This window comes from Bombus affinis, chromosome 5 (genome assembly GCF_024516045.1).
Source record: "Bombus affinis isolate iyBomAffi1 chromosome 5, iyBomAffi1.2, whole genome shotgun sequence".
Classification (NCBI taxonomy): domain Eukaryota; kingdom Metazoa; phylum Arthropoda; class Insecta; order Hymenoptera; family Apidae; genus Bombus; species Bombus affinis.
In genome coordinates this window covers 1,844,914-1,860,882 of record NC_066348.1, presented here as the reverse complement: position 1 = coordinate 1,860,882, position 15,969 = coordinate 1,844,914, and the positions used below count along the sequence as shown (strand labels likewise).

The 15,969-nt window shown below is 32.2% G+C and overlaps 3 protein-coding genes and 1 long non-coding RNA gene across 5 annotated transcripts; 2 read left to right on the top strand and 2 right to left on the bottom strand.

Annotated features, from left to right (window-relative positions):
- The first annotated feature begins 7 nt into the window (after nt 1-7).
- On the top strand, nt 8-6,840 carry LOC126916150 (succinate dehydrogenase [ubiquinone] flavoprotein subunit, mitochondrial-like). 2 transcript variants are annotated; one of them, XM_050721636.1, is made up of 11 exons: nt 8-89; nt 555-779; nt 1,020-1,306; nt 1,656-1,794; nt 1,874-2,042; nt 3,224-3,419; nt 3,495-3,692; nt 4,877-5,071; nt 5,592-5,735; nt 5,825-5,935; nt 6,364-6,840. In XM_050721636.1, the coding sequence occupies exons 2-11, from the start codon at nt 677-679 to the stop codon at nt 6,448-6,450; spliced, it is 1,629 nt and encodes a 542-aa protein (XP_050577593.1). In that variant the 5' UTR covers nt 8-89; nt 555-676; the 3' UTR covers nt 6,451-6,840. The 2 variants fall into 2 exon arrangements, 1 of the variants encoding a protein (XP_050577593.1); XR_007710443.1 differs by having other exon boundaries at nt 15-89; nt 4,877-5,075; nt 6,364-6,393.
- Nucleotides 3,544-8,646, bottom strand: LOC126916182 (uncharacterized). Its single transcript, XR_007710476.1, has 3 exons — nt 8,502-8,646; nt 4,865-5,001; nt 3,544-3,663 (listed from the first exon to the last, which is right to left on the bottom strand). It is a non-coding gene; the product is annotated as an uncharacterized LOC126916182 (long non-coding RNA).
- Nucleotides 8,598-15,949, top strand: LOC126916143 (succinate dehydrogenase [ubiquinone] flavoprotein subunit, mitochondrial). Its single transcript, XM_050721609.1, has 10 exons — nt 8,598-8,803; nt 10,389-10,815; nt 12,557-12,955; nt 13,034-13,202; nt 13,600-13,766; nt 13,887-14,113; nt 14,191-14,335; nt 14,435-14,739; nt 14,815-14,914; nt 15,013-15,949. The coding sequence occupies exons 1-9, from the start codon at nt 8,744-8,746 to the stop codon at nt 14,899-14,901; spliced, it is 1,986 nt and encodes a 661-aa protein (XP_050577566.1). The 5' UTR covers nt 8,598-8,743; the 3' UTR covers nt 14,902-14,914; nt 15,013-15,949.
- LOC126916169 (uncharacterized) lies at nt 10,978-12,341 on the bottom strand. The gene is made up of 4 exons (XM_050721668.1): nt 11,742-12,341; nt 11,535-11,637; nt 11,239-11,475; nt 10,978-11,156 (listed from the first exon to the last, which is right to left on the bottom strand). The coding sequence occupies exons 1-4, from the start codon at nt 11,873-11,875 to the stop codon at nt 11,043-11,045; spliced, it is 588 nt and encodes a 195-aa protein (XP_050577625.1). The 5' UTR covers nt 11,876-12,341; the 3' UTR covers nt 10,978-11,042.
- Nucleotides 15,950-15,969: the final 20 nt, after the last annotated feature.

Genomic DNA, 15,969 nt, shown 5'->3' with positions numbered 1-15,969 from the left:
CTTGCAGGATTATCCCCTAATAGATCACTGTTACGATGTTGTGATCGTGGGCGCGGGTGGTGCAGGGTTGAGAGCGGCTTTTGGCTTAGGTAATTTAATTACAAACACGTTCCATATAACTCGAGAATTAAATTAAAATAATATATTATCCATCTCATAATCTACAGTAAAGTAACATATTCAAGCCAACATACTTTTTCGTACGCACCTTCTCCAATAACATTTATATTTTATTCCAGTTCGCGTTAAATAACATTTTCATAAATTAAAATTGGAAACGTAAATGGCGTGAATCACCGGCGGGTCATGTCGCGCGATGATAAAAATATGATGTGACCCACCGGTGATCCACACCGCCAAAGAGAGGTGCAAGTTACAGCCTACCAGTGGATCACACCAGTTTGAACGTGTTAAACATTGTACATATTAGTTTACTGAATTTATTATTTATTATGTTTATTATATGCCATTAATCTACCATATAAAGTTAGAAAATTTATTATTCTTTAGTTATCAATTCTCAACGATCTTGTTTTCGTGCTTTTGTTGAACAGGGAGTAAGGGTTACCGCGTGGCAGTGATCACAAAATTATTTCCTACAAGATCTCACACTGTCGCCGCTCAAGGTGGAGTAAATGCTGCTATTGATGAGAAGGAGGATAATTGGCTTTACCATATGTATGATACCGTTAAAGGATCTGACTGGCTAGGAGATCAGGATGCGATACATTTCCTAACAAGAGAAGCACCTCGAGCAGTTTATGAACTCGAAAATTATGGTAATTTTTTAAGTACCAAATATAGCTTCTTTGATGAAATAAGATAAATAAAGAATAAAATAAAAAAAGTTAATATAAGTGAATCATATTTGAAAGTCTCTCATATTTGAGAATTAAATTTATCAATTTATTAAATTAAAATTAATCAAATGAATAAAATGAATTAAAATTAATCAATTATATGAAATTTCAAAGTCTTATTTTTAAACTATTAGCAGTATCAAAATTTACGTATTTTAGGTTGTCCCTTTAGCCGTACGGACGATGGAAAAATCTATCAACGTGCATTTGGTGGACAATCGTTAAAATTTGGAAAAGGTGGTCAAGCTCACAGAACTTGTGCCGCCGCGGATAGAACCGGTCACGCAATACTACACACTTTATATGGGCAGAGCCTCCGTTACGACGTCCATTATTACGTCGAGTACTTTGCCCTCGATCTTCTTATGTTCGGACGATGCTGCAAGGGAGTTTTAGCATGGGAACTAGAAACCGGACTTTTGCATCGCTTCAGGGCTCATCATACAGTAAACATTGATCTTTCATTAATAGAGTTAAAATATTTGCTGCATGATGGTATAAAATTAAAAGCGGTTCTTTTAATTTTATAACATCGTATGCATTGAAATTATATTTTTTGATAAAATAAGTAAAAGGAACGAAGAAAGAAAACACTTTGCAAATTGTTTACTAAATATATGTATAAGTTCCATGCATGCCACATTTCATCGTGGTTTTCGCTTTTGAAAAATTTCAGACACGATATCTTTAGCATTATGTTACCATGTTATCCCATGAAATCAGGGAACGGCGCGACGGGTCATTAAACATGAGCATTAAATATCGAGCCGATAAACAAGCTGACACCTTTTCCAGGTATTAGCTACAGGAGGAGCAGGAAGATGTTACCTGTCCTGCACCGCGGCACATGTATGCACCGGAGATGGTATGGCGATGGCCTCCAGAGCAGGATTGCCCCTTGAAGATATGGAGTTCATCCAGTTTCATCCAACCGGTATTTGCGTAGCAAAAAGGAAAATAGAGTCCGCGAGGGCAAAAGCTTTCCCCGTTTAACCAGTCGATTTTTCCGCCAGGAATATACGGCAGCGGCATTTTGATAACAGAAGGTAGCCGTGGAGAAGGCGGGAAACTACTCAATTCCGAAGGAGAATTCTTCATGGAACGATACGCGCCAAACGCGAAAGACCTCGCGTCTCGCGATATCGTATCTAGAGCAATAACAATGGAAATATTCGAAGGAAGGTGAAGCATATAAGAAATTCTATGAATATGTTTAACACATACTCGACAATAAAACTTCATTTATTTGAATTTTACTTATTACACATTAACTTATAATTAAACTTAGAAATTAAACTTTTATCTGGACGTGAACTCCTATTACTTGGAATTCATTGGTAGTAGGGAAAATCAGAGAACCCCGTTTATGTTTAAATGTTTAAGTGTTTAAAGTAATACATACCACAAGTGGAAAGTCTCAAGACTGTACGAATAAAAGAAAATAATTTAATATGCAATAATTACGATACATTTAATAGAAATACGCACTGTCAAATTCAATTAAAATGTGAAATACATCCCCGATTTTATCGCTTAATATCTTAGGTTTTAACTTTTGGAATATTAAAATGAACTTAATTCTTCATAAATATACTTTTGGTAAGCTGGTCAAGATAAATGGAGTTCTACTGTATAACGAGACATACCATACTCTTCGGTGCTCTCCGGCGCCGTTACTTCATGAACACAGATTTGTTTTTATCCAATCCCGTTAGGTCTATTTTCTTATATCTTCTCTCTCATTTATCAGAATTTAAAAGAGATTTCTATATTGACCTTTGATAAAACTATTGAACGAGAAAGAAGACTTACTACTGTAGACATATTAAATTATCTATTTATATAATATTGATATATTAGCACATGAAATAATTTTCAAGTCATAGATGGAAAAAGATGGAAAAGTTTTATTACATCATAAGTCCGAAATAAACTTGTAATCTCTGAGATAACCTCAAGTTTTCTCGATAAGAAATTGTAACACTTCTTATATTTATTATGTAAGATGATTTGTAAGAAATTCAATGATATTCGTATATCTAAATATCTTAAGAAACATACGTATACATAATTTACATAATTTACAAGTCTATATCCATATATTTATTTATTTATTTTATTTATTTGTATAATTATATCTTTGATATAGGTTATATAATATTATATAAATATATAAATAACTTATATCAATATATACAATTTATACTTTCCACATTTGTACTTTAATAACGATCCTATGAAAGTTACTCCTAATTTATCCAAACGAACCTAACTCGCAAAAGTAAACACATAAAGATCATCTCCTTCTATTAGCACGAAACTACTATATCCTTGTGATTTCCATGAAATTTATTCCATTCCAGAGGTGTAGGTCCGAAGAAAGACCATGTATTTTTGCAACTACATCACTTGCCAACAGAAACAATACGCACGCGACTACCAGGGATTTCGCACTTAGCCTGGGTCTTCAGCGGCGTGGATGTAGAAAAAGAACCGATACCTATCATTCCCACAGTGCACTACAATATGGGCGGCATACCCACGAACTGGCGAGCACAGGTGAGTAGTTAGAACGCCCTTCGCTAAACTAACTACGCACGAAGCATGAATCACTGGTTGGTAACTCTGCCCAAGGTTCTGACACGAGAAAACGAGGAAGATAGCGTGATCGAAGGACTCTGGGCAGCAGGTGAAACCGCGTGCGTGTCTGTCCATGGGGCTAATCGGTTAGGCGCCAATAGCCTTCTGGAGTTAGTCGTTTTTGGCAAGGCAATCTCCGATCAGATCGACTGCATGACCAGGCCTGGAGAACGTCACGAGGACTTACCATCCGTAAGATACTTACATTGTACAATATTCTATGGCTATCTGTATTATAATACATCTACTCTGTATATGAAACACTCATCGATAAACTTAGTTAAATACGTAAATGCTTCGATTTTAAGATCTGTTATCTCAGACAAAAGTGAAACACTAATAACATAAATATTTCACAGATGGTTGGTTTATGTATAATAATAATTATTATTAATTTTTAAACATAAAGTACTAAAAATTATAATACCCCAATTATAATTTATTACTTTTAAAGGTAAAAAATAAATTAAACCTGCTCTTTTTTGTAATCTTATTTTATTTTGCAATGAAATTCAATGTCCAATTAGAATTATTTTAGAAGTATATTACTAGTATATTATATTAGAAGTATATTATTAGAAGTATATTATTAGAAGTATATTATGTTTTAACGGCAAAATATTAATGTCAAATTTGTGTGTGTGTGTGTGTGTGTGTGCGTGTCTGTGTGTGTGTGAAATAGCAATAACATTTAAAATATCAAAATATTTGGCTCATATAGAATTTCTTTCATTTAATTTTACAATATTTTTTTTTTATTTTTTTAATTTTGTATATATTTTTATTTCATTCTATTAAATAAGCAAAATTATTTACTCTGATCAGAAATATCTCAAATTATTCGACTGTGCCTTTCAAGTTGTATATTAAATATACAAAGAACACATTAGGATATTTTAATTCAATTAACTTTCATTCATAACCTCTCATTCATCATCCTGCAATAAATACATTCAACTCTGGATAGTGAAACTCGAATCGAGGATTCAAGTTGAACAATTGAACGTAAGATGCTGTCTATTATTAATATCCTATTGTGATTTTTCCTCTGTTAATTATACACAGCTATTCTCATTTACGTGTATGTGACGTCTTTACGTACATAATAATTCTCTATCTGAATTAAAAATTAAAGTTCAATGTTGTCACTGAAAAGTTTGAAATACGAACGATATACGTTTATATTAAAATCATTTATGCTGACAGGTTTAACCAATTTTTATTCATAATCTCTCACTCATCTTTCAATAATAAAACTCAAACGCAGTTGAAGCTTCGAATCAAATAATGAAACAAAATACTGGCTATTATTAACATCCTATTGTTATTTTTTCTCTTATAACTATACTCAATTACATACTTACGTATATGTACAGATTGTTGGCGAGGAGTCTATTTGCCGCTTCGACGCGACTCGTTATGCAAAAGGTTGTATTCCTATCGCCGAGCTGCGAGAAGAGATGCAGCAAACTATGCACAAGTATTGCTCGGTGTTCAGAACCTGCGATGTATTACAACGGGGATGTCGTGAGATGACGCGACTCTTTACCTGCGACTTGCCGGATATATGTGTAGGTGAATTGATCGAAATGTTGCATTTATGTAACATTGAGTTATAAGGTCTTCAGCTTCTCGACATTTAATCTGTTTTATCTGTCATATGATATACTGTCTCAAGTTTTTCTCATCAGACGATGTCGACATGAACAGAAGAAAGAAAAAAATATTAAGCTATATACAAATAGTGCGAGGCAGACTCGCCGATCTGCTACATAGAGTTATGTAAACACAGTCTCGTAAATAATTTCTTAAGACATTATACCGAAAATATAAAATAACGATAGATAAGGCATTATGCATTACGAACGTAGCAATGGTTAATTGTTAATGGCTGAGTGTTTTCAACGATAAATGGGATCAATTTTTGATCCTCAAGATTATAAATTGAACTTTATTTTTGGAATAGATTAAAGAACAAAATTTACTGGACATAAATTAATATATATCAGGAATAAAAGAAATTTTCTGATAATTAATACGTGTCAAGAATTAGAAAGAATTGAAACTTATAACATGTTCGAATTGTTTTAGGTTCAAGACCAATCTTTAATCTGGAACACAGAGCTGGTAGAAGCCATAGAATTACAGAACATGATGTTAGTTTGTATGCACATCGTTTACGCTGCCGAAAACAGGAAAGAGTCTCGAGGGTCTCATGCTCGGGATGATTTCAAAGTATTTATATCTTTGTTTAATCTAATATCTAATTCGATTTACAGCTGGCTAATATTCACGACGAAATCGAACGAAAATTATATTTGCAGGAACGAATCGATGAATACGACTACTCGAAACCGCTTGAAGGTCAGAAGAAACGATCATATGCTGAGCATTGGCGCAAACACACGCTTACATGGTCCCGACCAGATGGATCGGTAAGTTATCGGAATTTCCTATTTAACCTTATCACTTATTTCACGGCACATCAATGCGTGTAAGCTCTTCGATGGTATACTTTTTCCGACAGAATTATTTTGTTTATTGATAACTTTAGCTTTTTATAATCAACATTTTTACTTCATATTATTGATTTATTATTAATATTATATTCTTATTATTATATTATAGCGGAGGCGCAATGATTTTTATTAAATGATTTTTCGATCATGATTAAATAAAATTAAATAATAAATGTTCGAAATTTTATTTCTAAATCTAAAATCAAATATAAAAGTGTAGCCGCATTTGAACCGAATTTTGAAACTTTATCGCCAATTATATTTAAACTTGCGAGATTGCATAATAGGAGAATTGTGTATTCTTTTTATCAGTTGAAATATCAGAAATATTTACACCTTTACAGATCAGCATTTCTTATCGTCCTGTTATCGACACGACATTGGACGAAACAGAAGCCCGACATGTTCCTCCATCGATTCGAGTATATTAATACGATCATTAAATCCCATTACGATTCTTCCCTTTCTCCTTTTTCGCCGGATTTTTTTCTTTTTTTCTAAATTAACATGGCTAACAATATTACTAATATTATCAACATTCTTTTTATTGACATGAGCCATGTTTCTATCTTGAAATCACTAAAACAACGAACCTGCAGATTTTGTTGTTTGAATGTGGCTTTTGTATAATATTTTATACAATTTCCGTTCACTGTGTCGAATCGATTGCTGTAATTAATTCCAACCGGAAGCACGGACCTGTCTGTCACCTTATTTTGCAGAGTCAATTAACGAAACGTATCACTTAATGACGAGGAATCTCGTTCTCCTGTCAGAGTGAAAGCCATTTTTCGCACTGTTTACGACCACTATCGGACATTGTAACACGATTAAAAATTAGCTACCGTTGCCCTCGAATATTTTCGGCATAGAGAAATTATTTCACATCGATATTCGTGAAATCGGATGATGATTATTTGATAAGTAAATAACAGAGTAAAAGATAGCTATTTACATCGATCTATTTTATTTTTCATTCAGAATTTAATATTCAAAGTACATCTCCTTAAATTATATTTTTCGGAATTGTTCTGGAAGTAATTATTAGTATTAAGTTTTATTTCTTAACTATTTACAAAATAAAAAGCTGTGTTCGATAAAAATGACTCTGAATTTAGAAAACAATGTTCAATGAATCTAAAGTGTATGTTGTTTAAAATTCTTATTTTTCCATAAATAAATATAAGATAAAATGTTCGGAACAATTAGAAAAACCAGAATATAACTGATCAGGAACAACGAAGGACAAAGCTTATCTGCATGCAAAAATTTAGTCGAAAACATCAAATGATTTTATTGTTTGATTGTATCGAATATAAGATGTAATAATAAAATAAAATAATATAAAAGAAAGTATTCATTTTTTATTACACGTACACACAACATTTTATATGTTTAACATATTTATATAATAACGTTTTCTATTGAAAACTTTAAAAATTTAACGAATAGATCATATCTGTAGAACTCATATACATTTAAACATGAACAATGAATACTTACACTAGCTATATATGAGTCAGTGCAAGCTAATTTGTTTCGTAAACCATACCTCTACATTCCTACACCTACCAACACTTGATCAGCTATTGTATTGGTAACATCTGACTAAGGTGCCTGTATGTGTGACACCATGTGACACCCCACCATACGATATAAGATTTACCTATGTATATAGAGACGAGCCTACAAAGAATCAACCAATAGGGAAACGAAACATGCGCCGTACCGCTAACCCCGGAGTACGACAAATCTTTCTCATTTTTTTTTCTTTCTCCCTGTACTACAGGAAATAAAGCTCGGTTAGGCATAGGCACCGTTAGCAGCTGTGTTAACAACCTCATAAAGCGTGAGAATTTTTACGAAATCAATGGCTGTGGAATTCGAAACACAAACAATTATAGATTCTGAACTTTTCTGAAACATCGTAGTACATGTGCATATTTTGAAACCAATTTGGTATGATCGATATTTCACCAAGTAATGAATGGCTAAATTTAAATTGAAAAAATAATGACTATATACAAATATGAATAGATTTACCTCTCTATTGTCAAAGTTCTGTAACTTTCACTAGCATTTTTAATTTATATCGATGCCTACTTGTAGTGATTTATCGATAGAGTTTGAATTATTTAGACTTTTTAGTTTAATATTCATTCCTTAGAGCACAGGTAAATGATGTACATTACACAGATTATATCGAGTTACTTTCCCTTTAGAACCCACGCACTCGTATTGCTACATAATTCAAAATACCGTTAACACCCCATCGTATGTAAAGTGAAATGAGAACCGCTTGATTTCTTTCGCGGTATCGTTTAATTTTCCCGCCTACGGTTAACTATTATTTGTGACGTTAACTTTGAAATTTCGAGGGACAAAGAATTAATATTAAAACAATTATACGTTAAAAATGCTAAAAACAGATAAATTGTATGAATGAAAAACAATGAGATTGAAGCAAAAAATGAACGCGTACCTTACAAATGAGGTTATCTCGTGACGATAGGATTGGCAGCACTGATATTCGTCAGGAAGCTTCCGCCAGTAGTCGGTACTCAACCGACTTGTACACTTCACGTCGCCGTGCGAGAAGTGCGGGAGTGAAGTTAACAAATATTAGCATTTGCACGGTGAAGCCAAATCGCGCATTCAATAAAGAGGTGCGCGTGTCATTGTTAATAATAACATTTTCACCTGAACAAGTGACATTATACCGAGATGAGCAGTCTTTTGAAGCTTTCGTCTTTACTGGCGAGAAACCCTCCCACAACGACGTTGGTAAGCCGATTTTCGTTAAGTTATATAATTTTTAATCTAACAATGATGTACCTGCTATATAATACTTGGCGTTGATCAATTACGTAAGTTTACTAACATGTCTTAACGAATACCTGTATCGATTCTCTCGCAAAATATTTTTCGTTATAAACATTAGTCTTTTTAAACTGTCTAAAAGCCATGAATGAATAAATAAATACTGGAAACACGCTGATTAAAATAATAGTGATTTAAATAAATTCAAGCTAGACAGGAGGACGTTTAGCAGACGATTCTAACGTCTTTTCTTATCGCACTTCTTTCATTTCGTACGCGCCACCCCACAATAGCCGGCCTACACAATAATCATGATTTTCACTGCAAAGTAGATAACAATGATTCTAATTTCCGTTATCTTCACTAAACAAATATTTTTTTGTCTATTCTTCACTTTGATACCGACCTTAAATACGTGACAATGAAAACAATTGCCGTATCTTACTTTAGAAGTTTAATTATAATTGCGGATAAACTACCGGCACGGGAAACTGACATTAGCGCGAAATTACACTCTTTAAATATCATTTCATATGTTAATTCATTAACTTTATTATCTTCGAATTTCTTTTTTTATATTCATCATACTATATTAATCACAAATAAAAGCGTAATAAATCTGTTTTAGATAATTATTTGGTTTTCATCCTATTAATTTGTTTCGTATTAAATATTCAATTTTATAACCACTAGCCATTTTTTTCAACATGACTTTAGAATGATTGAAAGTGTATAAAATTGAAATTTAAGTGCAGTATACCTAGTATATCATATCATTTCTCTTAGCCTCCATATGGTAAATGATGTTCATCGGGTAATACATAGCTCTATTCTATGGCCTCATTATGAAAACATTTTCAATTCGATAAGGATAATTACTTTTCGGTATATAACAACTTTTTAATCATTTATATGATACATTCAATAAATAATAGCCCATTAATAATATTTTAGTACATTTCGATAAAATTGCACGAAACGCAATTAACCTTGTTTATGATACAGGACAATCACGCGTCTTAATTAATTACATAATTTTACATATTATTATTATATTTCTATCACAATACTAGCAAACTATTGTTATCACAACAAATTTTTAAAGATTATTGTAAATTAGGTTTATTTTTATGTATCTCTAAAAAAATTTGTCAAAATGTAGTTTTATTACGAAAAATATTACTCGAGATTAAATCTTCGGTCAGATATCGTTCATGTTGCAATGTCACTAAAAATCAGTATATCACGAGTGACATGTTACGTATTAAAGTACGGCCAAATCATTTATTAAAGCGAATTGCGTTTTGTAATGATTTAAACAGTGTCACCTTACTTTTTTCAATTCAGTTTCTAAAACTGTTTTGTGTTTTATAAATAGAATATTACTGCAATGTGATTATGCTATATATATGTATAAGTCTATGCATACGCACACTTGCTATGTGCAGACACTATAGGTATAAGATTCAGTCATGATTTTGTATAATTATCACATGTGATATCTATTTGTCCTAACCAATCTTTTTATCATGCTTTCATGTTATTTCAGAACAAATTTGGATTACCGGTTATTACAAATCGCAAACTTCATTATACACCAGATGGCAAAGCTGCAAAAATCTCAGACAATGTTTCTAAGCATTATCCATTAATAGATCATACTTATGATGCTGTTGTTGTGGGTGCTGGTGGAGCAGGATTGCGTGCAGCTTATGGCTTAGTCGCTGAAGGATTCAAAACAGCGGTCGTTACTAAACTATTTCCTACAAGGTCACATACTGTTGCTGCTCAAGGAGGTATCAATGCTGCGTTGGGTAATATGGAGGAAGATAACTGGCAGTGGCACATGTATGACACAGTTAAGGGATCTGACTGGTTGGGTGATCAGGATGCTATTCATTATATGACACGTGAAGCACCAAAGGCAGTCATTGAATTGGAGAATTGTGGCATGCCTTTCAGTCGAACTTCAGATGGTAATATTGTTTATAAAATATAGGCAACGTTGCGTGTTTTATATAAAAAGTAAATGTATCATTTTAAATTTTGCGTGGATCATAAATATATTTTAATACAAATGAAAAATTTTACTATATATGAAAAGTTTGACTCTTATTAATAATAAGTTACACAATGAGAAAAGTTATCAAAATATCAATTGGTTATAAATACCATCACATTTATATAACTGATTGTATTGTATTTATGAACTCATATCCGACATATCTTCACTTGTATTTGTGGCTGTTGTACCAGAAGAGATTGATTCATCATCTGATTCAGTATTACTTTTATTCTTAATAGATTTTTTTGCTTCCTATAATTAAAGACCTATACTATAATACATACTGTGTAAGAGATAAAAGGTTTTAATTAATTTAAGCAAATGAAGTATTAACCCTTTTCTTTCTTTCTCTTTTGCCAGTTTTTTCTTGTTTTTGTGTATCTTCATTCTTTGGTTGTTCTGTATTTGTATTAACGACGTTATTTATGTTTTCAATCTTTCGTTGATTTTGCTTTTCATTTTTAATATTCATAGCTGCCTTTATATATGGTTGTTTTTCTTCAAAAGGCATTTTTTTCCATCTTTCACCAGCTATCTGGAATATTTTTGTACTTCTGACACCAGTAAGATTCTGTAAATGTAATTTTTTTTATTGATAAGCAAGAATAGGTTCTTTATATGCTTAATTACTTGTCTGAAGTCCTGAACAAAATTTATGAAAGCATTTGAACTTATCCATTGTTTAGAATTCTTACATGGTGAACGAGAACGAGAATGGGTTCTTTGATTTGAACTATACAAATATTAAATATAGACAGTAATTGTTTATATAATGATAATCAATTAATCAATTTATAACAAATCAGTCATAAAAATATCTAAAAGTGTACAAATTACTTATTTGACTTCAGTCTATAATTTGATTCAGATTCTTTTATTTTTTCAATCTGATTATCTGTTTTATACTCTTCGTCTTTGCTATTCTTTTCAGCAGATCCATAATTTTGCTTCTGGCTTATAGATTTATCCATAGTTGAAATCCATATAATTCGTAATTTTTCAATGTTTATAATAATACCTAAGCATTTTTTACTCACGAACCTGTTATTCTAAAGACGTAGGTATTGTTACTACCAAAATTTATAACTATCAAAAACAGTATTGATAAGAATTTATAATTGACGTTTAAAAATAACAAATCACATTTTACGGTTGCCATGTATCATAGTTAGAAGCGATATAGTGAGGTCGTAAATTAAAACGTAAAACATTAAACGGTGATATCGATTGATCTAGCCGCACTCAGGGCTGTATGCATCCTGTGGCCAGTGTTGCCAGAGAATTCTCTACCGCCAACATACCTACTTGAAAGGAAGAAATAATTCTGAGTTGTTATTATACAGCCCTGAACAAGGGTCACCCACAATTCGAGCTCCTTATCTCCCCTTAAATGTCTCAATTTATGACCTCATTATGTCATTTCCAGCTAATACCTAGGTATTGTTGTACTCTTACTAGTAATGTGAATATGCTTATTTGTTGTATAGTTTCAACTTCAGAGTGATATTTATAATGATAAAAGATAAATTTATAGATAAAATATTCTATAAATTTATAGAATAATCAGAAATATTAATCACAAAAAGGTGACTTTATTATGTATATGTAGTATGAAAATCCAATTTTTTCTGAAATAATCATTCTCATTTTAGGTAAAATATATCAACGTGCTTTTGGTGGACAATCCCTGAAATTTGGGAAAGGTGGTCAAGCTCACAGATGTTGCTGTGTAGCAGACAGAACAGGTCATTCTCTACTTCATACATTATACGGTCAATCATTAAGCTATGAGTGCAACTATTTTGTCGAATACTTTGCTCTGGATTTACTAATGGAGGATGGAGAGTGCAGAGGTGTGATTGCTCTTTGTTTGGAGGATGGCACACTCCATCGTTTTCATGCTAAAAACACAGTACTAGCAACTGGAGGCTATGGTCGTGCATATTTTTCTTGTACATCTGCTCATACATGCACTGGTGATGGCACTGCAATGATATCTAGAGCTAATTTGCCAAATCAGGACTTGGAATTTGTGCAATTCCATCCTACTGGTACAAAATAATGTGTAAACATTGATTTAATTCCTACATTCGTTTATGATATATTTATAACATTATTTCTGATTTTAGGAATATATGGAGCTGGTTGCCTCATCACAGAAGGCAGTCGCGGTGAAGGAGGCTATCTCGTTAATAGTGAAGGTGAAAGGTTTATGGAACGTTATGCACCAGTCGCGAAAGATTTAGCCTCTAGGGACGTTGTATCTAGGTCTATGACTATAGAAATCCGGGAAGGCAGGTAAGTCGTATAAATATATACATACATATATAGATTATTCTGAAATCATACAAAAGTGGAAATACATGATTTCTTTGAGGCAAAATAAATGGAAAATTCTTTTACTATCTGCACTGAATATCATTATACGATTTATTACTGTTTATATTAAACATTTGGGTAATTTCTCTACTAAGTAATCGTGCAATCTTAAAAATTCTTATGATAAAAACAGATAAAAACTAGACTTTAGTCAAAGTTTATTATAAACATAAAATTTATATTTATTTATATTGATTTATTTTATTTCATCACTAAAAATTTAGATACACTAACTGCATAGTTTTTTGATAGCTTATAAAAGAGTTATATGAGATTAACGATGGTTTATTTATCAATATGACTTAATTTTATTTAGAGGTGTTGGTCCAGAGAAAGATCATATCTATTTGCAACTCCATCATTTACCTCCTGAACAGTTAGCAGCCAGGCTACCTGGTATTTCAGAAACAGCAATGATATTTGCTGGAGTTGATGTAACAAGAGAACCTATTCCTGTTATACCTACGGTACATTATAATATGGGTATGTCCCCAGTTTTGTTTTTAAATTTCGATCCTAAAAGAAAGATATATTATTAAATGTTAAAAGTAATGTAAGCCTATTAGATAACAATTTCATATTATTAAAAATTTAATTATATAGGAGGAATACCTACAAACTACAAAGGTCAGGTTCTAACAAGAAAAAATGACCAGGATACAGTTGTGCCTGGACTATATGCCTGTGGAGAATCAGCTTGCGCATCTGTTCATGGTGCCAATCGTCTTGGTGCAAATTCATTATTAGATTTAGTTGTGTTTGGTCGTGCTTGTGCTAAAACAATCGCAGCGGAAAATAAGCCAGGAGAAATTATTGGTCCTCTGAAACCTGTTAGTGACATGTTTTTGCAATGATTATCGATTAGTATAATGCAAAATCCGATTATTGTGATTAATATATGTTTTAGAATGCTGGAGAAGAAAGTGTAGCAAATTTGGATTGGGTTAGAAATGCAAATGGCAGTATTTCTACGGCAGAATTGAGATTAAGCATGCAGAAAACTATGCAAACCCATGCAGCCGTGTTCAGAACAGCTGAAACATTACAAGAAGGTAGAAATTCAATTGAAAATTAATTTAATTTAATTTAGAATTGTTGTAGAAATATTATAAATAGCGATTTAAAACTAAAATATTTTTTAATTCTACTAGGCTGTCAGAAGATGTCTGCTTTATACAACAAGTTGAGCGATCTGAAGGTGTCGGACAAATCTATGATCTGGAATTCTGATCTTGTAGAGTCTCTTGAATTACAAAACTTAATGATCAATGCTATGCAAACAATAGTAGCTGCGGAAAATAGGAAAGAAAGTCGCGGGGCTCATGCACGTGAAGATTTTAAAGATAGAATCGATGAATACGATTATAGTAAACCGATAGGAAACCAGAAGCCCAAATCACTGGATCAACATTGGCGAAAACACACACTTACAAAAATCAACCCCCGAACAGGCGAAGTAAATATCAAATTATATTCAAATTATATTCACTTTCTTTTTAAATAGCTTATTAAATTAAACTAAATTTTTCAGGTATCTATTGAGTTCAGACCAGTTATAGATAGTACTCTAGATAAACAAGAATGTGCGACGGTTCCACCTGCAATTCGTTCCTACTAGAATTCTGTTCGAAGTAAATATATAATTTTAGCCTGTCCTAGTCTTTTAATGAAATTTGTTCATAGTCATGTATTGTAAAATTGTCCGTACAATTGTTTAATTTTTGTACAGGACGGAACGATCGACAAGAAGAAGTTACCAATATCCTATCACTACAATGCAGCAACTTTATTTATTACTGCACGTGAACCATGTCGTACACCAAAGTGTAATTCTTGTCAATACTTGCACGCGTTGCAAGCAAGATTAGTTGTCCTTGTAGGATAATGGTGCTGAGATTCTCTTTATTATTTCAAAGAAGAGTTTGACCGATCTCTTAGCAAATCAGTGCTGCGTTTATGTAAACTAAATAGTAAAATATTTTAGCGTGATTTAGGCAGCAAATAATTTCACGCACAGATTTTTTAAAGAGCAACGTTGCCCTTACCTTTATGTAGTCTTTTCAGTATTTGTCTCTTTGTGTAATTCTCAGTCGGAATGTCTTTTTCTACCGAACAGTTTTGCAAATTGTACCCAGTAATATTAAGAACTATATAATGGAGATATTTTGTACGATAATTTATGAGTTAATATTCTCTAAAAATTGTACAGCAAAAGTATGCCACTTTAAATGCGGCTATATACTTAAAGTTCACAGGTCAATATAGAAACAGTCTTAATTAAAGAGCAACAACTAGACTTAATGTGTTTGTGATCAAAACTCCCCAGTATTTGATATTTGATAGTAAAATTCATTCTTTTCTGATATAGCATAATTTTGTCCATGTTTTTAGTTTGGAGTGCTTATTTCAGTACTTATTTCAGCATTCAATATATAGTATGGTTTGTATCTTCTTTGATGATCAATCTATTTCTACATTGGCTATTACAGCAGTGTATTATTTTTATCGTACTATATATTTCATGAAATATACAAATAAGTAATCTTGAAATAAGAAAGCGCATAAACAGAATAATGTACTTTGATATAATCCAACATGAGTGGATATGCTACACAGCATAATAAAAATGTACATAAAATTGTCAATAAAAGAGAAACCTTCGTATAGTCCTTTTTATTCACTATAT

Excerpts from the sequence above, each read along its gene's own strand:
- LOC126916150 (XM_050721636.1), top strand. The coding sequence starts at position 677 with ATGTATGATACCGTTAAAGGATCTGACTGGCTAGGAGATCAGGATGCG. Across the intron at positions 1,795-1,873 it reads CATCCAGTTTCATCCAACCG|GAATATACGGCAGCGGCATT; the intron begins GTATTTGCGTAG and ends TTTTTCCGCCAG. Across the intron at positions 3,420-3,494 it reads CCACGAACTGGCGAGCACAG|GTTCTGACACGAGAAAACGA; the intron begins GTGAGTAGTTAG and ends ACTCTGCCCAAG.
- LOC126916169 (XM_050721668.1), bottom strand. The coding sequence starts at position 11,875 with ATGGATAAATCTATAAGCCAGAAGCAAAATTATGGATCTGCTGAAAAG. Across the intron at positions 11,638-11,741 it reads TATAGACTGAAGTCAAATAA|TTCAAATCAAAGAACCCATT; the intron begins GTAATTTGTACA and ends ATATTTGTATAG. Across the intron at positions 11,476-11,534 it reads TTGTTCAGGACTTCAGACAA|AATCTTACTGGTGTCAGAAG; the intron begins GTAATTAAGCAT and ends TTACATTTACAG.
- LOC126916143 (XM_050721609.1), top strand. The coding sequence starts at position 8,744 with ATGAGCAGTCTTTTGAAGCTTTCGTCTTTACTGGCGAGAAACCCTCCC. Across the intron at positions 13,767-13,886 it reads TACGGTACATTATAATATGG|GAGGAATACCTACAAACTAC; the intron begins GTATGTCCCCAG and ends TTAATTATATAG. Across the intron at positions 14,740-14,814 it reads TCAACCCCCGAACAGGCGAA|GTATCTATTGAGTTCAGACC; the intron begins GTAAATATCAAA and ends TAAATTTTTCAG.